Source organism: Brienomyrus brachyistius, chromosome 9, assembly GCF_023856365.1.
Source record: "Brienomyrus brachyistius isolate T26 chromosome 9, BBRACH_0.4, whole genome shotgun sequence".
NCBI lineage: Eukaryota > Metazoa > Chordata > Actinopteri > Osteoglossiformes > Mormyridae > Brienomyrus > Brienomyrus brachyistius.
Window position 1 is genome coordinate 20,965,925 of NC_064541.1, and position 25,845 is coordinate 20,991,769.

Consider the following 25,845-nt stretch of genomic DNA (forward strand, 5'->3'; position numbering starts at 1 on the left):
TCGTCATCGGGGTATAGTAAACTGATAAAGGCAATATTACCATGAAGTAGCAATCAAAACGAGAACACAAATAGAGATTGTACATGTAATCGAGAACAAGTTTTATTGCTAATAAGTAATAAGCCTTCGGTTTAAGAGGAATGGAAGACTGGAGGGTGAATTGGTAGGCTCATAACATAATACGAATATAATACGATGATAAGATTTTTGGCATTAGGCCTATATATTAATACAGTCAGAATATGGTCGGAACACTGAAGAAAATTACGATAGTAAGTATATCGTAACAATTAGGTGATACCATTTGACGTCTAGGTGATGCGAAGAACAAGATCCTAGTTATTTCTAGAAGAAAAAAAATGTAATGTGCAATGTAAGCCCTTTTATCAGGGGTCACTCGGGCTAGTTTTCATCTGCAGCATTTCGTGCGCTTTGTCGCGTAAACAGACGGCGAGCAGCCGCCACCCGCGACTCCGCCCACCGGCCGACACGCCCATCGAGCGGGATACCTGACGGAGTTCGCCCTGCTGGCGCCGGGACGCCTCTCGCCTTCCTAGAAATTAAATTTTGGATGCTTCTCAGTATAACAATCAAACTGTATTGCGATCACAATAGTTTTTTCTGCAAGAAATACTTTTGCGTATTTCAAATATTTATGAAATCGCGCAGGGAGACAGACGGGAGTTATATAATACATACAATATTCCCCGAATAAAGGCATGCCTCTGTTATTCTGCAAGTTTCCTTCTCTTCGTCCCTGAGATACACTGTACTCGCCGTCCTGGAGGCTCGGATTTGTCTGAACTGTAAAAAACTACGGAAACTACGGCCGTAATCTAATAATGGAGATTATCAAGGGACATAACTGAATACGGATCTTTGGGAATTACTAACAGTCTTCTGGGTAAGTGTGTGTAATTTGATCTTTTATCATTATTGAAAGGGAATTTTTCTAAAACATGCTATTTGCGTTTCTGTGCAATGTATATATAGCCTAGGCTATTTGGCAATGTGTATGTACGCCTTTTTTGTAAATAATGTCTGAAGTCCGATAGCTGTGATTTTCTGTACAGTTATGGAGGTTACAAGTCTGGTCTATCTTTAGATTTATAGAAAATATGCTTTCGAAATTTCTAAGACTGTTTTCCGCCAAGTGGCAGACAATATTTAGAAAATAATAGTTTTAGGTTCTTCGCGTATTTGCGCGTGATGTTTATGCCTAGACAGTGCGAACCTGCAACGTTTCTGGCTACGACGACTTAAAAATCATTGCCACTTCAGTTTGTATGAAAACACCATCTACCCTCTAAACTTTAAAACACTACAGCGACATTTAAGAATAACATTATTTTATTATTCTTGGAATTATGTAAATTTTTTTTTGTTTTAGAATGAGAAGTAGGACGTCCTACTGATTGCAAATAGAATCGGAAATTTCAATAATGCAATTAAAGCGTAAGTGTCTTTCACGCGAATAGAGATAATAGACAGCACTCTTCGTAAATCCGTAGTTTATTTCTAACTTTTAATTCTCTGCTTTCTTTTTGATGGTAACTTTTTCACCATTTTTCCGAGAAACCCCAGTAATGTCTATGTCAAAATAATTTCATTACGGTGCCTATCCGTTTTGTCTCCTATTTTGTTTTCTCCCTTCCGTTGTAGAAAGAGAAGGGACCCATTGGGGGTCATTATTGATGTCTTCTGCGCATTAATTTTTCATATGAGCTCTGAAAAACAAGAGAAGGGACTGAGCTAGGGGAATATTTTCCTTTAACTCCTCTCGTGGGAAACATTCTTGGTTGGCAACGCTGGATGCTTTTCAGCCAAGTACAATACAGATGTTGGCCGGGCAGTTAAGACATTTCTCATTGGCTAAGGCCCCCAACAACAACTGATCCAAACTTGGGCAGTCTAACCATAAGGTTCTTTATTATAATGATTGTTTATTAATATTATGTCCATCATAAATTTACGCACATTTTAACTAACATGGAAATGTACCTCACTGGTCTAAATAGCCTGACTGCTGAGAATTTAATGTGTGACTCCTGAATTATTATAATTCTCGTTTTGATTAGTTTGATTAGCCTTTCAAGACCATGTAATCTGTTATTGTAACCGTATCCAGCTGGTGAACGGCCTGGTGAGGTCGATAATCATAATAATCACAATTTAATAGCTACATGATATACTTGAATTGAATAGACTGGAATTTTGCCCGACCAAAATGAAGTCCAGTTCTTCCACTAACAATTGCGTGTGTGGTAAACATTTCTGTGGATTTTTGGAGTATAAAGTCAATGTTCATCATTTACTGACACATGCAAGTCAAATGTTTTGCTTTTATCACTCTGAGCTGTTTGACTCTGCTGCAGTAAACTCGTCAACGTAATTATTGATGGAGATAGCGATATTTATAGTTGATTGTCATGTGTAAATTAGTTTTGCCGTAGCTTAGATTGTTCCTGGAACAATAGTGAACGGCTATTAATGAAATCCAGTCATATGTCTCCGAGGTAACCTTGTAGCTTTCAACATTCGTACCAATGGCAGGCCTCTCACTCAAGATCCTGCAACTATACAGGCTTCGTTTTCCAATCAGCTTCAGCCAGGTGGGTGTTTCATTGGGCCAGGACCCCAAACCTGATTGGATGGCTGCTTCTAGGGCCTTTTCAGGCTTGTTCATTGGGTGCTTTTCAGCTGTGGAGACCTCAGCTACCCTGTAGAAGTGAATCTTGTTCCTCCGCAGCTCTTGACTGTGTCATTGAAAGGGAAATATAACCTTATTTAGTCATTTTAAATGAGATTGTTATGCGTTTGCTACAAAAATACTGCCACATAATCAGTAATTGAACACAGACAACCAGACCTCTGTTAGACAGCACATCTGTAGATATAACTTACAATGCACTGTAACTATATTCATTTAATCAGATTCTGTGGGAATTTTTGATCATTTCTTGGTATTTCAGAGTTTTTTTGGGGGGGGGGGGTTGTGACTCTTTTAGAGGTTTGGGCAGTTTATTTATGGATATATCAGCACTGCATCTGTTTTCAGGAATCACCAGTTGTGGCTGCAGTGAGTCTTGCCAGAAAGCAGTGGGCTGTCACATGACCACACAGTCCTGAACCCCCATGCCTGAGAAAGTGTTATAATATAGTCATATATGTGATGCCTCATTGTTCCACTTGTCCATTGGTTTCTCTCTTCTGCCTCAGAGTATACGGTTCTGTTCAGTTACATGTATAAGGCAGGGTCTTCTGACTAAGAGACCCTCATTACTCCCCGTTATGATTAAGGAGTATTTCGCTTACAGGTATGTCTGCCAAAACCATACCATTCAGAGTGCAGGATATGTCTGTCTTACAACTTTGCATGAATCGACGGCTTGGTTTATATACTCCATACCCTGACAGAATTCCACTTCTTCATGCTTTCCTAGCACGTGTCATGTGTCAGCGATGTTCTCACTCCCCAGAGAAGATGACTAAGAGCTATGTACATTGTTAAGTAAACTACATTTGTGTCAGAAGTTTGGGGGGGTATTTCTGCTCCCAGGTCATCACCCATATATGACGTCTCACAGACACCATGACCTCGACGTGTGCTGTTCCTCCATGTATCCCATCAGCCACGTTCTCCTCACTATGATGTCACCCACTGCGTGATAATGACAGTACAAACACATCTTTACTATCACTCACTGTAATTTGCTTTTGGAGGTTTTCAGCAACACTGATATTTACTTCGGCAGAGTAGCAGCATGACGCAGTGAGTCACACTGCCGACCTACACCTGCAAGCAGCCTGGATGGATCCCTGAAAATGTTAATGTGTTTAAGATGGAGGAAAATAGCCAAGGTATAAGACAAGCTCGGTGAACAAAAAGTAGCTACGCAAATATCATCTTTGGTGAACATGTATGTCTTACTGAAGCTGACATTTGCATTTTTACAGTGATATTAAATACATAACATGACTCAAACCTGATCATTTTCCTGTTTGATAATGAATGTATCTCACATGAAACCCAGACTGAGATTAGCGTTTAGAAGATGGATGGATGGATCTCATTGCAGATTTTTGTCTCACAGCACAATTCGATAGCAGACAGTTAAGACAGAATACAACAGTGTGCACAACGTGTTGCATAAGTGCACAAAAAAAAATGTCGGAATAATACTTGATAATTTTTTATGTTGTTGCGTGTGTAGGATCTACACAGCACTATAAAGGTTTGTGAACTAGTAACCTCTTGTATTATGTGACATTTAATGTACAGCAAGCCTGCAAATACATTAAACAATCCCTTGAGTTAAATCCCATAACAACAGATGTCTATGTAAACTAAGGGGCTAGAAAGGATTTCCTTAATCCGTCAATGAGGGTGGCAACAAGGGCTGGCTGCTGGTTTTTTGACAAACATCTTGCACTCTGCGCATGCTTGCACATTGCATGTTGCATGTGTACGCTTACAAGATGCCTGACAGTACTGCAGACGTCGCAATGAGAATGAGGTCCATGTCGTCATGGAAACAACTGCAGATTAGTGTGCTCCCCAAGGTAGGTCAGAGCAAAATTAATTATTGTACAGTAGGCCTACTACTGATATTGACATACACCACTTGAGAGGCCAATAAGAGTTTGGGTACCTGTCTGCCTGAGAGTTTGTAGCTTCAGTGACATCCGTGGTGATCCACTGGCTTGCTGCCATCTTCAGTCCTGCTTCAGATCCTCAAATGACCAAAATTTCTACGTTTGTTTCCAGACAGCCAGCAGTGTTTGTTGATAGCAGGAAAATAATTTCTCACCATTTAGAGTCAAGCTACAGCGTAAGAGAGAGTTTGATGTTACTTCATAGTGTAAATATGTAGGTTAATTTATTGGGGGAATGAAAGAAGTCAGGTGAAATGTTGGGGATGCACACATCCCTCCCAGCCCCGGACTTGTGCTCCTGGTGTCAATGGCATGAATGACTGTAATAGTCACCATGAATCAAACGGCAGGTATGTTTTAAGAAGCTATATTCATGTGTCATTCTTGTTATAAAAGTGACATATTTCCGCAGCTGTCTAGGATGCTCTGACCTCAAGACTGGGGACTGACTGCAGGTCATAGTCGATGGTGTTTCTTTCAGTAGGGTGACTTGAGAGCTGGACTGTTCCCATTCCCACCTACAAAGCAGTTTTCTGGGCTGGAGTCGTCGCTCTAGGGTCAGGGTCCCGCCACCATCGCGTTACTCTTTCGCGTTTCTAACATGCTTTCATTTAGCATTCGCTTTTAACGACCGGCGGTGAGGCTGTGGCTTTTGGCTCGGTTAAGAGATGTGAGTAAATATTTTGACTTTCCATTTGACGCTCTGAATGAGGGATGAGTCCTTATCCTGGAATTGTATAATCGCTTCCAGCTGTGCGAAAAATCAGGGCCTTTGTGGTCCAGAGAGCATGGAAATGGGGAGAAAATGGCAGGCTGCATTTCCAAATCACTCTACACCGCGAAGCCCTGGTATCTGCCCATGCCTACTCAAAAAACACCAGTCAACTCACATTTCTTGGAGCACACCGCAGAAAGAACAAGGAAAGGACATAAGCCTTTCTTTTCAAGGGGACAGTACGTAGGGGGTGTCAGGGTGGCCAGTGGGACATTCCTCTCTTGATGTAGATAAATGTTCCAGTGGTTCTTCCTGGACTATCAGACACATGCAGTCATTAATGCAGTGGTGTGTCCATGTTTGGTGAACAGGAACATGTGTCCCTTGTAAACCCACCAGTGACAGTGAGGATAAGGGTGTTCAGATGGTATCTTCTCACAAAGAGGGCGAACAAACAGAGTAAGGAGAAGGAAGCTTATAGGCCACAGATTGCTGCTTTATTTCCATGGAATTGAAGTTCGGGGAAGTGAGGGGACAGAGGATGGAGAGACGCGGCTTTCAAATTCCACTTTGCCTGTTTTTTTAATATAATCTGACGTCTTGTTTTCATATTTTGCGATTCCCCGAATGCGATCAAAACATTTCGGTTTTCATTCAGTTGGATTTTACGCTTAAAATGCCTCGTTCATTTTAAAGCAATTATCTGAACCACATTCATGTGTATTTAGCTGCACTTTGTTACAACTATGTTGCTGAAATTGATTCTGCATTGAAATCCCTGAAATTATTACATAGTCCATAGCCTGCAGTAATACCGTAAGTGAAAAAAAAATCCCCCCCATTAAATTAGAGTTTATGGGGGGACTTAATTTGATGTGAATAAGCTGCCAACAAAGGAAGCGAGCCTGTCCCGAACGCGACACTTCCTCCTGTGTGCTCTCCGCTGCTCGGGGAATGGTAAACAGATGGTGAATGTTCCTTTTTCAGCACTGAATACATATACACAGGAAGTGCATTTCTGGAAACGATTTTTTTTACATCTTCATTCTCTGTTATATTCTGTCGTGCTGTGTCCCCATACTTTTTTTAGACTAATCTTCCATCCCGTTTTGAGTCTCTACCTTCCGTTAAACTGTGAGCTTTCTTCTTTTTCCCCTTTATGTCCTCCTTTTCATCCTTTCTGCGCTTTGTGAAACATACCAGTCAGTTGGGATGGGGAGGGGAGGCTTGTGTCGCTGAGGATATCTATAAAAGCCCCTGTCGCAGTTTCCAACCCGGGGGGCAGATGGGCGCGTGTTTGCGTGCGAACTCGTCCCCGTCACCCTTCGCGTCTCTACTCTGAGGGCAGCACTGAGCGCCGGCTCTCCATCTGTGCCCCTCACCTGCCCCTCGCCTGCCCCCCACCTGCCCGCGGTGTCAGCCTAATGAAGCCTCTGCTTCCTCCAGAAGCAGGCAGGGAGGTCACACACACACACACACACACACACACACACACACACACACACACTCACATACAAACACACACACACATACACACGCACACACACACATACAAACACACACACACTCACATACAAACACACACATACACTCACAAACACACACACACATACAAACACACACACATATACACATACAAACACACACACTCACATACAAACACACACACACACTCACATACAAACACACATACAAACACACACATACAAACACACACACACAAATACACACACAAACACATACAAACACACATACACACTCACAAACACACACAATCATATACAAACACACATACACACACAAACGCACACACACTCACATACAAACACAGACACACACATACACACATACAAACACACACATACACACTCGCATATACACACATACAAACACACACTCACATACAAACACACACACTCACATACAAACACACACACACTCACATACACACACACAAACACGCACACACTCACACACAAACACACACACACATGCAAAAACACACATATACACACATACAAACACACACACACTGACATACAAACACACAGACACATACAAACACACACACACATACAAACACACACACATACAAACACACACACACATACAAACACACACACATACAAGCACACATACACACATGCAAACACATGCACACAAACACACACACTCACATACAAACACACACACACATACAAAAACACACATACAAACACACACTCACATACAAACACACACACTCACTTACAAACACATACACACTCACATACACACACAAACACTCACACACAAACACACATACTCACAAAAACACACACACAATTATATACATACACACACACAAACACACTCACATACAAACACACACACACATGCAAACACATGCACACAAACACACACACTCACATACAAACACACACACACATACAAAAACACACATATACACACATACAAACACACACTCACATACAAACACACACACTCACACACAAACACACATACTCACAAAAACACACACACAATTATATACATACACACACACAAACACACTCACATACAAACACACACACACACATGCAAACACATGCACACAAACACACACACTCACATACAAACACACACACACATACAAAAACACACATATACACACACACAAACACACTCACATACAAACACACACACACACATGCAAACACATGCACACAAACACACACACTCACATACAAACACACACACACACATGCAAACACATGCACACAAACACACACACTCACATACAAACACACACACACATACAAAAACACACATATACACACACACAAACACACTCACATACAAACACACACACACACATGCAAACACATGCACACAAACACACACACTCACATACAAACACACACACACATACAAAAACACACATATACACACATACACACACTCACATACAAACACACACACTCACACACAAACACACATACTCACAAAAACACACACACAATTATATACATACACACACACAAACACACTCACATACAAACACACACATATACACACATACAAACACACACACACTGACATATAAACACACACACATACAAACACACACACACATACAAGCACACACAAACACACATACACTCACATACAAACACACACACAAACAAACATACAAACACACACAGACACACACACTCACAAACACATACAAACACACACACACACACACATGCAAACACATGCACACAAACACACACACACTCACATACAAACACACACTCACATACACACACACACTCACATACAAACACACATACACACACACAAACACACGCTCACATACACACACACAAACACGCACACACTCACACACATACTCACAAAAACACACACACAATTATATACACACACACACAAACACTTACATACAAACACACACACACAAACACACATGCAAACACACACACACACACTGACATACAAACACACACACATACAAAAACACACCTATACACACATACAAACACACACTCACATACAAACACACATACACACACAAACACACACACTCACATACAAAAACACACATATACACACATACACACACACACGCATTCATATGCATGCATAAATCCCTCAACAGGACAAGCGGCGTAAACTCGCGATATTAAATGAGGACGCTCCCGTTATCTTTTTGCCTGTCGAAAGGTATCGGGCCAGGTGGGTAAACATTGTTGTGGTGCACAATAGTAAAACGACAGTGAAAGTATCGCGCAGGTGCTTCGGTTTAAGTTTGTTGGCTTCATTCCGTCACGTTGGAGTCCCGCGCCGCGAGCAGCTGTGTCCGGCACCTGCCTCTGGTTCTTCCCCCCGACAGAGACGTGCGGGACGGCGGCTTCAGCCGAAGCGCTGCGGAGCTTCCAGCCACCGACGGCGGTGAGGCATCACCGGCAGGAATGACAAATATCGCCACCGAGGTTGCAGAAGCACAGCTGCTTTAAATGAGATAGGCATTACCCAGCTTCATTTCCATAAGAATGAACTGTTCCCGAACCTCGGGGGAATAACTGAGGTGGGGGCAGGAGTGCTGTCGGTAAAATTCGCCGTTCCGGGGGAGGGGGTATATTGCGCCAACAGATGGATCGGCCAAATTTCAGAAGTGTAACCGTTCCCTCTTTTACCGTGGCCGTACACTGTCGCCTAGCAACGGCGTATGAGAGACTTTAAAATGGTGGGGGGGGGGGGGACTCAACTTAATAATTTAAAAGTAAAAAGGTCTTTTTATTGATGAATTAAGCCAAATTAAATACTGGGGATCCTACGTCCCTGACTGGGGTGGGGGGAGGTAATAAAATTGATTACATATTGTACATTGTAATTTTGTACTTCCTTTACACACACACACACACATACACACACACAGGTTTGTAATTATATCTTTGTGGGGACTCTCCATTCATTTCTGTGGGGAAAACTCCAATCCCAACATGGCGACCTTAACCCCTACCCAACCCTAACCTTAACTAACCAAACCCTAACCTTAACCATAAGTAGCCAAACAAAATACCAGACATTTGGCATTTTTAGTTTTTTGATTGCATTCACAGATCTTTGTGGTTACCTGAAAAATGGCCCCCAAACAGACACATGACACACATCCAGGTGTCCTGACCTGACAATACATACTTTCATTCTTCATTACATGTTACGTGCTGTCGGTGAAATTCGCCAATCTGGGGGGGGGGGAATATCGTGCCAACAGAAGTGAGTGCCAGCGTTCCCTCTTATACTGTGGCCCTCAAACGTGCGAACATGTGACTTTCAAAGGGGGCTGGACGAAATTACTTTACATTGGATGACATTTTTGATCCCACAGGGAAATTCTTAAAAATAATACCATCCAGCTGATATCGATGGCCGTGTGGTCAGTGGAGTTTTCTCTCCATCTCCGTGTCCTGCTTGGTTTACATCCCCGACTCGCTTCAGCGGCCGGCGCGATGGCGTAATGACATGTTTTCAGCAGAGGTGTAATATTCAGCAGTGCGGCGGCTTGTTACCCGGAGCAGCTGGAGGGCCCTCTGAGACCCCCGGGCTGATGAGTCGTCGAGCCCTTGCTCTCCCGACGAGACGGAAGACTGCGTGCCACCTGGCAGCGGGGAGGCCGTCCCGGTCCGGGACCCGCGGCCTCGCCTGGGGACCCATCCAGTGTTCACGGGGCCCAGAGACACGCACAGCCCACGTGCCGGGCCCGGCGAATTCTGAGGAGGGGGGGAAGCGGAGGAAATACAATGGAACTGGGGGAGGAAGTGACATTAATTACATCTTCCTGACAAGCCGGGGGGGTCGGGGATGCGGACTGCCTGCTGCTCCATCTGGTGCCGAGGATTCCGCCGCATATTAGCGCCTTAATGAATATGTTAGTGCCGACTTTCATGACAAAAGAGCAGGTTCCTCTTGCTTCCCTGGAATTTAAATCCCAAACTGTAGGTGCACTCGTTCCCCCACCCTGCTCTTCTAATTTCTGGGTCTGTAACGCACGTCTGACATCAGCCAGTAGTTCAGGTCACCCAGTGGACCTGGGGGGGGGGGGGGGGTCCAGCATCTTCCAGGTTGTAGGTTTTGTCCAGCTGAACAGATCTAGTTTATGCTAGAAGCAGGTCTAACAGGTGCGGCTCATGGCTCATCAGGAGCCTGGTAGAGTAGAAAACTTACTGGATTTATACTAGTAGCTCTCCAGAAACATATGACCTACTAGTAAGGAACATAAACTGAGATGTTCTGGTTTCTTGTAGCTAAGAGACAGATTATATCTTGAGCTTAGCTTTTCTGTAATAAAGTACTGGAACTGCAAACCTCTACAGTGATTTAATTTTTAGCTATAGATTTTTGCCAGACCTTTGGTAAGGTCTGATCACAGAAACTATGGAACAATGAGGCAAAGCTTTGGAACAACTGTGTGACATTTCAGACCCCAGTTAGTCCAATCGGACATATTGGATATTCTTTTCAAGATTCTGGATAACAAGGAGGATCAGAGATAAGCTCTGGGAACTGGAAGCATCATCCCTGTCCACCATGAAATGTGAATGATGTGGCCCCTTTGCAGTGACCTTCCAGTCTTCCACAGATGCAGTGCATATTTGGAATACAGAGACAAGGAGACATTCCTTTGCTTTCCATCTGGGAATAATTGGCCTTGTGAAAAATTCTCTTGGACATTATTTTGCAAATTAAAATGTTTATACAACATTTTAGGAGCGTTATTTTATGGAAACTTCTTCCTTCCACTTGAAGCACACGAGGTTTTGCTTTCCGGCGCTCACTGTCACAGAGTCTTCCCACGTGGTGTGCAGTATGGGGGAGACGAGACCTTGGAGCGGAACAGCTGAAATCTGTAACAAGCTGATCTGTAACTTAATGTACGCTATTGCCCCCCCCCCCCCCCCCCCACGGAAGCCAAAGGAAATGGAGTCAGATGATGAGCTTTTGAGTGAGACTTTTCAGATACATTAACTGCTCTTGTGTTTTATCACTTTATTTGTCAAAATGCCCTGATTTGCACCTTATTTTTCGCTGATGCCCCAACTGTCCTGATAAGAAGAGCTGAGCTCTTACTCTCCTTCAGAACTGACTGTGTTATTATGTCGCCTCACATCCGATTCGGTTGTATTTGGATTCGGTCCAGCAGACACCCCTCGCTCTTCAAAAAGCATTTTTTTGGGTAAGAAGGTTGCTCTCTCTTGACATGTGTCTTTATTGTTATTTAAGACAATCTGAACATCACTTGACTTGGTTAGAGTTCAGTTGAAAATGCAAACAGCAGATAGTTTCTTTTCACCGGTTTCAGGTACCACATACAGCCAGCCTCATGTAATATAAAAGGTGATGTGTATATGAGGTGATGTGTAGCGGGTTGCCGGATGCTGAAGGGAGCAGTAGCATCGCTGTGGACGTGGTCTGCTAAAGAAACCTGAGACAGAAATCCTCTCCAGCCCAGTGGCCAGAGCTCAGCATGCCGGCTCCACAGTCGTTTGGGGACTCGTTACAGTGTGTCCCTGAACAGTTGTGTATTGACGGCATAGCTCTCTGAGATATGGACTTGTTTACAGCCACTCCTGCGCTGGGGTGGGGGGGACTGGTAACCCGTCGTTTTCAGGAGGAGGGCAGCATCTGCGTGTTCTGCAGGGGTTGTACGCGGGGATGGTGGGATGGTGCAGCGGCTTCGCTAATGAGCCCCGCTCTGTCCTGGGCTCCTGACGGTGCCGCCTCACCCCAAGATCCCTCTTTGAGTTCGGGGACTTGTTAGTCTTTCGTCTTGAACGCTGTGTCTGACTCGAAGTCAGGTGTGTCTTTGGAGAGCACCGTGTGACACGTGTCCTGGCCAGATGAGGATGTGGCTTGACGGTTCTGGCTGGTTCTTCCGTCTGGCTGTGCGGAAACCAGGTCAGTGCAGGTAATTAATGTTAAACGGTTGATATCTCTGCCGGTCTGTCCAGGTTGTGCTAAGAAGCCCTTCATCATGCCAGACTCACCTGCCGACGTGAAGACTCAGCCCAGGGTGACTCCGCCCACAATGCCACCGCCTCCGACAGCACAAGCGGCCCCCAGGACCAGCTCATTAACGCCCCCGTCACGTGAGCGTAAGACAAGCTCGTGAGGCCATGTAACCAAGTTGTAAAACTTACCAGTTTACTTCCTGTTATGAATAATTAACGTTAGCATACTGAAAATAAACTCGTTAGCTAAGTAGCACTTTTACAATTCTCCACAGTAACCGATGGCAGCGGCCACTCCCCCACCACGTCGAACGGAGTCCCCTCTCCGCTGGGCGGCTTCACCACTAGACCTTCCTCTTCCTCATCCTCCTCCTCGTCTTCCCCTTCCTCCTCCTCCTCGTCCGCGTCGGGCAGCCTGCAGCTCCCGTTGGCGTGCGGCGCGCGGCAGCTCAGCAAACTGAAGCGCTTCCTGATAACGCTGCAGCAGTTCGGCAGTGACATCTCCCCAGAGATCGGCGAGAAGGTCCGCACGTTGGTGCTGGGCCTTGTGGTGAGTGCGAGCCTGAGCCCCGACACGTTAATGCACATGAGTATCCCCTTGCTAGCTAATTGTGGGATTGTCATTTAACGTCGACTCTGTGTAAGTCCTGCCTCAGTTTTTGTCCCTCTTCCATCTCATTTACTTTTCACTATTTAATTCTCCTTGTTAAAGTAAGTAATCAACATGGGCAGAGCCAAACCAAAGCTCAGGAGGCTGTCTGACTATCACAAGATGCCAGTGCAATCTGGATGAACAGATGTAAGAGCAAAGGAAAAAAACACACAGTCCTTGGATGTGGCTGCAGATTTTAGCTGTATAGCTAATGATTTATTTATTGTATTAGATCTGCCGACCCGCTTGCATGTATATTTAGCCGGCCGTCTTTGAAAGTTTGTGAATGTTTTAATCTGAAAAATGAACTGAAGGTGATAAAAGGACGTGACTGGTGATTTAAACATTGTTTGGATTCATGTAAGGATTTGGGAGATTCCAGAAGGATTATTGTTTCCTTGGTGAAATGTCTGGTCACAGATATTGGTCATAATCTGTGGCAGGCTGGCGATCACTTGTTAATAGGAATTCCAGTGTGAACGGTGGCTCTTCGGCCCAGTAATCACCTTACCCAGTGTTGTACATATTTATTCTCAGTGTCACTCTTACTCTTTTTCAGAACTCTACTTTGACCATAGAGGAATTTCATTCCAAACTACAGGAGGCCACAAACTTCCCCCTGCGCCCATTTGTCGTGCCATTTCTGAAGGTATCCCAAAATCCACTGCTTTTTAAGATCAGTGCTGTGCAGATGTGAATATTTCTTTTGTTTACTTACAAGAAGTCCACTGCCTGAACTGCAATACATTTTAACAAGTCAAATAAATACTTTTTGCTTGTTTTCCAAAATATTTACGCTATGAAAGTGCAGTTTTATTAGTATAAACACTTATATGTGGTTTATGTGAGCTTAATTAAACTCACTAAAGACTGTAGTAATACAGATGATTAATAGATTTATGTTAATGTATTACCACAGTTAATTACCCCAGTTAACTAACGGCATAATTTATTGTTAGTAATTAAACTGACAACTTTCTGCTATGCAATTTAATACCACACGAATGCCATTTTTGTAATGGACTTAATCAGTTGCAAAGACATCATATTAATGGTCAGCATTCAAATAAACACTTTGTCAGCTAAACCTGTATTATTAAATACATTGTAATAATGATAATGGACGCATTTGGAAAAGATACAGTCTTTTCTAATATGTTGGCACCTGTCTAATGAAGAGTAACACTGAAGTCACCAACGTGACAGTGCTATTCGTAACTTGTCATTGTCTTACTGGTGTTGTTCAGAATGCGGGATGCAGTTATAATGTATGTATATTTTCGCATAAATACTGCTTCCCTACCCAACCCAAAAACATCTCTGTTGCTCTTCCCGTAGCTTAGCCAGGCTAATCGTCTTTCCCATAAAGAGACGGCAGATGTATCTTATTAAAATAATACGTCACAGATGTTGGAGTTCCTTGAAGAGAAGCAAATACAACAATGATGTGCCGCTTACCGTGTCGTCCCCGAAGCTGCTCAGCATATTCCTGATGTCACACGTTCACGAAGCATCGCGTGATGTTTAAGTTCCCCGTCAGCGTTAGGAATTTAAAGGAAACGGTGGCGTTCCGAGAGGTAGACATGCTAACTTTGTGTTAGCTAGGCCTCCGCCCTTGTGACAGGAGACGCGCTGAGGTGAGCACCTCTCTCTTATTGCTGTAGAAAGTTCCAGGCTGCCCTCAGCAGCAAATATGGCTCACATTAGGGTCAGGCTGGCAGCTGAAGGAGCCAGTGGAGCAAACAGGAGTGTGCCGGCTTCTCTCTCTCCCATCTTCTCCACCATATGGCTGATTTTCCCGGGGCCTCAGCGGGGTCGGAATTAAAGATCGCTCCCAACTTTTAGTGCCGATTCTGGCTTTCCCCGGGAGTGTTTTACAACAGAATGCTGCGCTCACGGTGCCACAGAGCTCAGCCAGGCCCGTACGCTCTTGGTTTTGTGAGGCTACCTGCATAGCCACACTATAGCAACATGGTGGCTTATATCCCATCATTCCTCAGGAACTGACCTGGAGTCTGAATCTCAGTGAGCTGAATGGCGCCCTTGACTGATCTAGGCAGGCAGATGTTGGACGAGAACAGAAATGTGGACCAGGGGAGGAGGCTGAAGGACAGGATGGAGAACCACTGCATTATCCATCCATCCATCCATCCATCCATCCATCCATCTCCTAGCAGTTTATCTGGGTCAGGGCTGTGGGGAGGGCCTTAAGCCTACACTGCCTTGCAGTATTTTTAAAAGTCTCATTTTAAGGTGGTATGTCGCTAAATTTCTCTTATCTTAAACCATTATCACGCCTCGTTAGTTATAATAATTAAAGCTGTAAGATACTATGAATATGGGCTAAGTATATTTGCTCGGATGTACACTATCGACAGCAGCGCAAACGCGTAGTGGAGTTAGCGACTGCTCCAGCCGCAGCTCCGTCCTGGTGCCGCCCGGCCGTGTCCTGTGGTTAATGAAAACCCGGCAAGCACAAAGCGCACTGGGGTTAAAGTTCTCCCGTGCTGCACTCGTGTTTCAGGGAAGCCGTACGCGCACTGCAAGACAGATGGCATGTGTTTGTTAATGGTGTGCTTTTAATTGCGCCGTGAGCAGGGTAAAACCGGTGAGTAAACACTTAAACGAGCAATTCGGGCATCTGTTGACAAGATGGCAACGACCTCATTACCCCACCTCCACCTTATTTAGGCTCGGCTCTGAAATTTCAAATCATTTTGTCTGCAGTTTCAATTATGATCTAATGATGGGTTTAGAAACAAATAGACTATATATAAATACCAAATATTGTGTTTATGTAAATGTATAATGCAAATGTATGTATATGCTTGATGTTGCTGGATTAATTAAGTCTATCTATCTATCTATCTATCTATCTATCTATCTATCTATCTATCTATCTATCTATCTATCTATGTGCATGTAGAAGAATGATGAGACAGTCCATCATTGTCTATATACATTTAAAGTAGACCATGAATGATAAGATCCTGTCAGCAATGTAAAACCTCGGCGGCTGCAGTGCGAGTCCGACGTGTCTCTCGCTCCCCCTGCAGGCCAATCTTCCTCTGCTGCAGCACGAGCTCCTGCACTGTGCCAGGGCAGCCAAGCAGAACCCAGCCCAGTACCTGGCCCAGCATGATCACGTGCTGCTTGACAGCAGAACCGCTTCGCCCATGGACTCTTCTGAGCTGATATGCGGTGTCAGTAAGAACGGCAAGAAGAGGCTCCCCGAAAGGTGAAGGTCACGTAGCCCTGTTCAGGCTCTGTGACACCTCTGTGCGCTTGTATGCTGCGTGACTCACTGTTAAAATAGATTGTTTCAACATTGTTACCCTCACATTTACTCGAGCACATATTATGCATACATTTTATTACATAAAATTGTAAATTAACCAAGGGAATCTCAGGATTAACAGGTTTTACTTAACTGGTGAAAAGAATAGACAAGATGTGAAAGGTCCACATGTGCTGTCCTGGCCACAGAGTATAATCAAGGGGGCGTTTAATATATTGGTCCTTTTTCTCATCCACAGAACCAAAGAGAATGGTCCTAATCGGGAGTCCCTGGGCCCCCCTGGAAAGAGGCGGTGCACAATTAGCCCCTACCAACCAAATGGCATGCCACACCCCACGCCTCCTCCTCAGCAAGCCTGTTTGGACAGTACGGCTGTCACTCATCAGCAGAGGGGCTCCCATAGGCCAGCCAGCTGCCGGGAGCTCAGGGAACGATCTAGGCCATCCAGTAAGCAGGCAATCAGGCAACGTAATGGAGACACTTTTATGTGATATATAATCATATATATATATATATATACATCCAAGCATATATATATATATCCTCAGAACTAAGCCAAATAAAACAACTCGAATATAGGTTTAGTACTGTGCAAACGTCTCAGGCATCCTAGGAAAATGATGCTCAAATGATCTCCATGTTGGTGTAAAACTATGATGTCATGCCTGCCGAAGTGCGTCAGCTTAGCCACTTCAGAACCTCACCTGAAGTCCCCCCACCATCCACAACACCCTCCAATGCACACATGTGCTTTTTGATTCGCCCAGTACCCCACCTAATATAGTTAATCAATACTTCACTGACTTTCTTAAACTAATTAAATTGAATAATTAATTGAGCGGGATGTGAAATGTAAGGCATACATGGAAGGGCTGGGGTGCCCCTGAGGAGAGGCTTGGGAACTGAAGCGGCGTCCATCTAACCGTCCAAAAAGATATCAGGAACTTTTTGGAGAATGGAGGAAATTCTTGTTAGTTTTTGTTGTGTCGCTCCTCATTTTCGTACGATCTTGGCAGAGTTTGCGGGTAAAGCGGGTAATTTATTACGGGGACCAGGAAACGTCGGACATAGACTAACATCAATGACGGACAAAAAACCAGGGCAAGACACGGACTGAAATAGACAAGATTGGGCGAAAATAATCAGACACAGCTGGGCAAGATGAGGGAAGCACATGTGGATAATGAGGGGGCGTGTCGGGGGGGGGGGGGGGGGGGGGGCGTGTCAAGGGGGCGTGGCAGGGGGCGTGGCACACACGAGGATCGGACGGGCAGGGCATGACAGCTCTAATGCTAAATTGTATTGTTTTGTTCTAAGCTCATATACACTTACTACTTAGATAAATAACTTTAAACATTTGCTTCAACTGCCTAAGACTTTTGCACAGTACTGTAAATATACTGCCACCCTGAGCAGCTTAAGTTGCTAGAAGATGGATAGATTTATAAATATCATGCTGCCAGAATGTATACTAAGATTAATAGATCTGGGAGTATGATGGGCAGTTGTCATGATATAATGCATGAATGCAGATGTTTTCCAAATGGCCTGTATACTGCGATTAATAGATCTGGGAGTATGACAGGCAGTTATCATGATATAACGCATGAATGCAGGTGTTTTCCAAATGGCCTGTATACTGCGATTAATAGATCTGGGAGTATGAAAGGCAGTTGTCATGTTATAACGCATGAATGCAGGTGTTTTCCAAATGGCCTGTATACTGCGATTAATAGATCTGGGAGTATGAAAGGCAGTTGTCATGTTATAACGCATGAATGCAGGTGTTTTCCAAATGGCCTGTATACTGCGATTAATAGATCTAGGAGTATGAAAGGCAGTTGTCATGATATAATGCATGAATGCAGGTGTTTTCCAAATGGCCTGTATACTGCGATTAATAGATCTGGGAGTATGACAGGCAGTTGTCATGATATAACGCATGAATGCAGGTGTTTTCCAAATGGCCTGTGCTGAGGTTCACTTGATCCTAGAGAAATTGCAACCAGTCAGTCTGCATCTTGTTTGAGAGAAAAAGAAAGCAAGCAAAAAATGTGCAGCCATGAGTCCCTCTCCCCCAGTCCTGTATGCCCCCCCCCTTTTGTAATTGGGTTCTGCTGGCCCAGAGCAGACAGCCTGGGAATGTAAGCATTGAGGAATGGACGTGTCAGCCCGGGGCTTGGCGCGGCACACAGGCCTGGCGCCGGGATTATAATGAGCTTATTTGCTGCAGCTGTACCGTTTCTACCTTCTCGGTGGCAGGGATGCACGGGGGACGTCAGGAAGAGGCCATCGATCACCGGCTCACTGACAGGGAGTGGGCGGAGGAGTGGAGGCACCTTGACCATGTAAGAAGCGTGACTCCATTTTCATTACCATGTCCCTGGCGATGTGCACGCGATAACCACAATACATACGCACCTGCCCAGGAAGTGTACACTGCACATGGATCCTGATGGCGAGCAATTCATCATTATTCCCACAGACTTACAGATAATTATTTCTGCCTGGTACGCTGTTGGTTGATGTGCGCGTTGGTGTAGGTGGCAAGGGTTTGAATCACCATGAGGTGTCTGTAAAAACAGGAGGACAAGGAAGTGTTAAGGTTCAGGGTTCTTATAAATATGTATTGAAAGTACCATTAAATATGCAGTGAATGACATCACTAATATCACCATGCAGTGATGATACTTGAAAATAGCTTTATGGTGGTTTTTCTTCCCATTTAAATCAATTACCACATAACAGTGTGTCAGCTGACCTTCCATATTCTTGTTACAGTAGCATGTTCCACTCACTAAGTTCTATCAAGTTAGTGAGCCTCATTATGTTAGCATGCTCCACTACAGTGCTACAGAGGTTCAGGATCAGAAAGTGTAGATCAACCAGTCAGATGAGTATATACACTGTGAATCTTGCCAGGGTGCCTCACAGGCTTCAGCCAGCACTGCTCAGCTGAGTTAGAAGGGTTCATTGTATCATGTTCCACTAAGTTAGCAAACTTCATTATGTCATCACGCTCCACTAAATTAGCAAAAATTCTTTACAATGTCGCATTCTGCTAACTTAGCAAGATTGATTATGTTGGCATGTTTCACCACTTTAGCAAGCTTTTTGGAGTATCACGCTCCACTAAGTTAGTGAGCATAGGTGATTCTGGGCTTTTCTCGCAGTGGGTACAAGATGAGAGAGCACAACCAAGTGCACATTTGGACTGGTGTCCATGTTGAAATATTATGAATATCGTGGTATTCAGTCATCTTAAAGCACCGCATGGGGAATTCCTTCACCGCGACAGTCCTGCAATCAGGTATAGGATGGATGGATGGATGGATGGATGGATGGATGGATGGATGGATGGATGGATGGATGGATGGATGGATGGATGGATGGATGGATGGATGGATGGATGGATGGATGTTCAAATGGCATTTTCTTCTGACCAGTAGTGGATACAACTGCACCCCGGAAAAATCGCCTGTGTTAATGAGCTTGTTGCCCTTTGCAGCTGCTGAACTGCATCAGGGACATGGTGGAGCGGAGCAGGTACTCCCTCACTGTGCTTCGACGCTGCCAGGAGGCAGACCGCGAGGTGCTCAGCTACTGGGTCCGCCGCTGCAGTGACATGGAGGACCCCAAGAAAAGCAGTGCTAGCGGTCAATCGACAGGGGTGACATCAGGGGACCAGAACACCACCTCACCCGGTACTGCAAAACGTCTGGGATTTTTATGCATCATAGCCATTAAATACAGTCCAGCATAGGAAACCGTCCCTCTTCTTCAAACATCATAGTGCCCCTTTCTATTGACCATATACTGCATGATACCAGTATGTTTTTTAAGTTATACAATTTACATTTATTTGACAGACCCTTTTTGTCCAAAGCAGCTTATGAGTGAGGGACGCAAGAAGGATGCAGCTGCAAAGCAACCAGTTATCTTCAGCGTTGCGGGTCGACGTGCTGCATGAGTGCAGTGCCTGTCTGCCAGTGTGATTTTAATTCCTTGTTTTTTACTTCTTAGAGACTAACAGACAGTTGCCCCAAAGACACATACCAGACAGCATGCCTGAGGAGATCTGGAAAAAAGCAGGTGAGAGATCCAAGCATATATACCCTTCAGGGTTTCTACACATATAAAGCAGGTGAGAGATCCAAGCATATATACCCTTCAGGGTTTCTACACATATAAAGCATAAAGCAGGTGAGAGATCTAAGCATATATACCCTTCAGGGTTTCTACACATATAAAGCAGGTGAGAGATCCAAGCATATATACCCTTCAGGGTTTCTACACATATAAAGCAGGTGAGAGATCCAAGCATATATACCCTTCAGGGTTTCTACACATATAAAGCAGGTGATGCCACTAATTGGTTGAAATATTATATCAATATTAATATAATGTGTAATTTCGTATATAATTTTACTTGAATTTTCAATCCGTTACATCATGCAATGCAAATTAAAATCCTGTTTTTGGAATTTTTTGAACGTCAGTATTCCACTGTAAGAAACGCAAAAAGTGGCCACGTACTTTCACATAAATATTTATATTGTAAGTCTGGCACGAACTGACGTGACACCGGTGTGGAAATGGCCCCTCAGAGGAGGCTGTGAACGAGGTGAAGAAGCAGGCCATGCTGGAGCTACAGAGTGCTGTGTCAGAGGCGGAGCGCAAGGCCCAGGAGATGATCCGCACCGAGCGGGCCCGCATGGAGCGCACCGTGGCCGAAGCCAGGCGCCGGGCCACCGAGGACCTGCTCTCTGTCATCAATCAGCAGGAGGACTCCACCGAGGTCAGGTGCCCCCGCCCTGTGTCTGAACCGAGGGCGTCGTCTCACGGAGTGACTGCATTCAGGGCTGGACTGGGATTATGAATTGGCCTGGACTTTCACCCAGACAGACCCGTCCAAACATAAATACCCACGATACATTTTGATCATCTGGGGCAGATCTCATGATAAATTTTGCCAATTGGCGGGGGGGGGGGGGGGGGTCCCGCATAATGAACCTTGCCGATCGAGGTGGGGGTATGCCAGATAGCCAGTTCAGGCCTGATTGGATCAATGATGCTTTGTGAGAACTGCACAGAAGTTTGTGGACAGTGCATAATAAGAAGGCCGGTTCCAGTGAAAACACATTACAAGACAATATAATAAGATTAGTTTTAAAAATCAGCAATTATGGCTGCCAGTCACTGAGAATATATCACTGGTGGCCCAGACTGATAACTTTTTGTGTGTACGGTCACCTAATAATAATCATAATCTGAATAAATATCTATATAATTTTAAATTGATCATTTAAACTCTTTTTAAATAAGAAAAAAATATATCATGTCTAGGTGGTGCAGTGGTTAGCACTGTCGCCTCACACCTCTGGGACCCGGGTTCGTGTCTCCGCCTGGGTCACATGTGTGCGGAGTTTGCATGTTCTCCCCGTGTCGTCGTGGGGTTTCCTCCGGGTACTCCGGTTTCCCCCCACAGTCCAAAAACATGCTGAGGCTAATTGGAGTTGCTGAATTGCCCATAGGTGTGCATGTGTGAGTGAATGGAGTGTGAGTGTGCCCTGCGATGGGCTGGCCCCCCATCCTGGGTTGTTCCCTGCCTCGTGCCCATTGATTCCGGGATAGGCTCCGGACCCCCCGCGACCCAATAGGATAAGCGGTTTGGAAGATGGATGGATATATCATGTCTATTTAAAATTATGAAAAGCTGAAACTTTTAGTTATCATGTTCCAGCTGCAGAACACACTATATCCCTCTACCTGCCAGTTTGAACATGTACTTCTGATGTGAATCCTTTTATATAAAGAATAGATTTTCTTTTGGTTTTAGTACACATGCATTTATAAGTGTCTCTCTGCTGCCCCCTCCACAGAGCTGCTGGAACTGCGGGCGGAAGGCCAGCGAGACATGCAGCGGCTGTAGCACGGCGAGGTACTGTGGCTCCTTCTGCCAGCACAAAGACTGGGAGAAGCACCACCAGGTGTGCGGTCAGACCCCAGCAGCCCACCCACAGGGCGACCAGCGGCCTGCTGCTGGCTGCCCTGCCGCCACCAGCCCCCAGGAGGACCGTCCAACTGCGGCCACATCCGGCCCTGACACGCCCCCGCCCACTGACGCCTCACCACACTAGCATGCCCCCTGCCTGAAACCCTCTGTAAAGCCTGTTTTTTGGAGTAGTGCAAGTAAGGAGAAGGCCAGTACTGAGCAGAGGTAGAAGGTTCAGGTTCAGAAAGTGCAAATCAACCAGTCAGATGAGTATAAAGCATCACATTCACAGAGCACTCGACTGGTTGGTTGAAACAAAATCTTGGTCTGGACTTGTACTTTGTGAACCTTAATATTCCTCCTCTGGTAATGAGTCATATTGACTTTTGATTTTAAAAAGTTGCTATTTTGTGTTTATTATTGTTGCACTGCTCACAGTTTCTATCAATACAAGTATTATTACTGTTTACTGCGGTTCCCATTCTTGTAAACAAATGTTCAGCAAGCTGCACGTCACACGTCCTCCAGTGGTCCTTCTCCATTTCCTTGGCTTAACACTCAACCTTTATTTACAGCAGATAAGAAAAGCTCTCCTAGCTGGTAAAAACCGATGAAAACCCCATTTTAAACATAATGAATGGATGGCTGGTTTTGAACAGGAGGAAGAGAGAATTTAAGAGCACAAATTCCGCATTTTGAGAAAGTTGACTATCACGGGGTCCTCATGCGAAACACGCGTATTAAATATGGCAGCCATTTTAGCTCCAGACGATGCCACAATATTGGCAATTCTGCAAAATAAACTAAGAAGTCAGAGATTTCAAAAGAAAAAGAATCAATTTAGAAACACATGCAACTAATTCATGAGTGACTGTGTCCCTTTTCCTCACCTGCATTCCATCTTTACTCACTGATTTAGCATTGTAGTATTGTAATGCAGTTATGCTGTGTAAAATATCCAGTGGTAAATGATTCTATGTATTTGTAGCTTATCTACACCCCCTATGTTTGTTATTTAAGATTTACAGCTGCTTTTCCATATGTGTGGGACATGGTGGTCTTTTGAAAGGAAGAAAACACCTCAAAGCTGCTTCTTCAGTCTGCTCATATATTATTTTGCACCGAGCCTTGATGCTTTTCAGAAGATGCGATAAAACTGATGGTAGAGTTTCAAAAAGAGGCCCAACCACAACGGAACAGAGGTGTCGATGTCAGCAGTATTCTGAAAGAGCGAAAATGGAGAGGTCAGCCAAAGAAAGAACAGACAAAATCTGAATTTTAAGTCAAAATGTATCTGTGTTTACTCTCAAGGTCAGTACACAACACAAAGTATGTGCATGTTTAATAAAAACACGAGCTCTTTCTTGTAAGGACAAAGTCAAGCTGGATAAGATGAGAAAGTAAGGGTGATTCTCTGAGCAGCACAGCACAAAAGAAGGGAAATACAAGCTGTTTATACACGCGAAAGTTTCATTGATCATCTGTGCAAACTGTGGTGCTACAACGTATGTGTTGACTTAAAAAAAATTGGCGTGGCCTTGTAGCGGCTTTCATCAGTCTTACCAGCGAGATCTTCTCTTCCAGGTTCTTCATGTGTCAGAGGGTTCAGATTCAAATACTGTCATAAAGTGTTTTCAATCACAGTCTAGACATGGGAGGAAAGATCCTACTTCAGCTACACACAGGGAAAGAATATTAATAACATGTAGCTATCTCTACCTGTCCTGTTTAAACTCCAAAGTCTTTAATGGCAAAATGTCTTACTCTACCTCTGATATGATTTAATAGCACTTGTCAAAGCACATAGGATGATCTAATTAAACCAAATGGGCACAGGAGAACAGGAAAACCAAATCCATACCGCTTCTCAGTAACAATGCAAACCTCACAAACCTAATAAAAATAAAGGTTAAAGAGCAGGTTCCTTTATGCTGGTTATTTGTACAGACCCAGTCAAAATTGAAATTTGTTGGTTAAATGCATTTTAAAATAGTGTGAGATAGCCTCCTGCGTTTGCATGACATTTTCCTCTTGCTTTTTTGGTTAGGAGAGGGTTACCTCTTAGTAAAGTACGTGTGATAAAGATTCATCATTAATTTTCTAAATGAAGTAAACATGGTTGAACAATGAACATACAAATAAAAAGCCATGGGGGAAATTCACTGGTCAAATTATCCAGTAAAAGCAGGAAAATTATGATAGATTCTAGGTAATTTATTTAAGTAATAACCATCCTGTAAACCTACCTTTCACTAAATGAAAATATTGTGCAATACTTAATTGACATGTACCAGATGATAACTATAAGCTGTATGCTTTGTGAGCACACGTCAGACATTTCGAGACCACTGTGTCACAAATGTGTTTGTTCTTTTCTATATTTAGACTCTAATGTATGTTCTGTACAATTTTCAGTCTTGAAAGTTGCATTCAGGTGTCGCTGTACTTCGTACATTGTATTAAACGTATGCTGATCTCTATACTAGCTACTCTGGTCCTAATCGTATTATTTTGTTAGTTATTTTTGCTTTTTCCCACAATTACAGTTCTCAGTTTATTCTGCAAACTCTTCCTTGAGATGATGCATTGTAACTGTACTATCTACCATACTAATCATGCTCTACATGGACTAATACTGTTAATCCTGTGATTTTCTCACAACAGAAATGAGCCATATGTACCCATATGTACATGCCCAGCTCTAGTGGTGTAGGCACGTATAAAATAATGGTGTGACATTTGCGAACGATTCCTTCGCGGGGAACAGGTTCTTCGTTCGTTCGTTTCGTTCTTTCGCTTCCCTCCTCGACTATGGCAAGTGAGAGCAAGTGAGAGTCAATGAGGCATGTAAATGCGTGATGTAAGTGAGCATATGATTGGGTGGAAACTTTACTTCGGATTGAAGTGAACGAACCTACAGTGAACGAACGACCAAGAGCATCCAGGTTAGTTCTGAAGGAAAGACCCGAATGAGTGAACGGGCTGGTGAGCGAGTCGGTGAAGAAGAGGTTCGGCTAGAGAACGGGAGAGCCA

General features: G+C 44.1%; 1 protein-coding gene and 1 long non-coding RNA gene across 3 annotated transcripts; one reads left to right on the forward strand and one right to left on the reverse strand.

Moving 5' to 3' along the window:
* The first annotated feature begins 48 nt into the window (after positions 1-48).
* Positions 49-25,297, forward strand: LOC125749352 (protein CBFA2T1-like). Of its 2 annotated transcripts, none has more exons than XM_049026524.1 (11): positions 49-904; positions 12,868-13,005; positions 13,143-13,417; positions 14,079-14,168; positions 16,576-16,757; positions 17,056-17,264; positions 19,080-19,165; positions 20,326-20,521; positions 20,841-20,909; positions 21,425-21,615; positions 22,700-25,297. In XM_049026524.1, the coding sequence occupies exons 2-11, from the start codon at positions 12,891-12,893 to the stop codon at positions 22,955-22,957; spliced, it is 1,671 nt and encodes a 556-aa protein (XP_048882481.1). In that variant the 5' UTR covers positions 49-904; positions 12,868-12,890; the 3' UTR covers positions 22,958-25,297. The 2 variants fall into 2 exon arrangements, with proteins under 2 accessions (XP_048882481.1, XP_048882480.1); XM_049026523.1 differs by having other exon boundaries at positions 50-904; positions 12,868-13,011.
* LOC125749353 (uncharacterized) lies at positions 3,533-5,379 on the reverse strand. The gene is made up of 3 exons (XR_007399858.1): positions 5,088-5,379; positions 4,653-4,825; positions 3,533-3,661 (listed from the first exon to the last, which is right to left on the reverse strand). It is a non-coding gene; the product is annotated as an uncharacterized LOC125749353 (long non-coding RNA).
* Positions 25,298-25,845: the final 548 nt, after the last annotated feature.

What these genes read in the sequence shown, in the direction of transcription:
- LOC125749352 (XM_049026523.1), top strand. Translation starts at nt 12,891, where the DNA reads ATGCCAGACTCACCTGCCGACGTGAAGACTCAGCCCAGGGTGACTCCG. An exon ending in AACGCCCCCGTCACGTGAGC is followed by an intron (nt 13,012 to 13,142) that starts GTAAGACAAGCT and finishes AATTCTCCACAG; the next exon opens with TAACCGATGGCAGCGGCCAC. An exon ending in CGTTGGTGCTGGGCCTTGTG is followed by an intron (nt 13,418 to 14,078) that starts GTGAGTGCGAGC and finishes ACTCTTTTTCAG; the next exon opens with AACTCTACTTTGACCATAGA.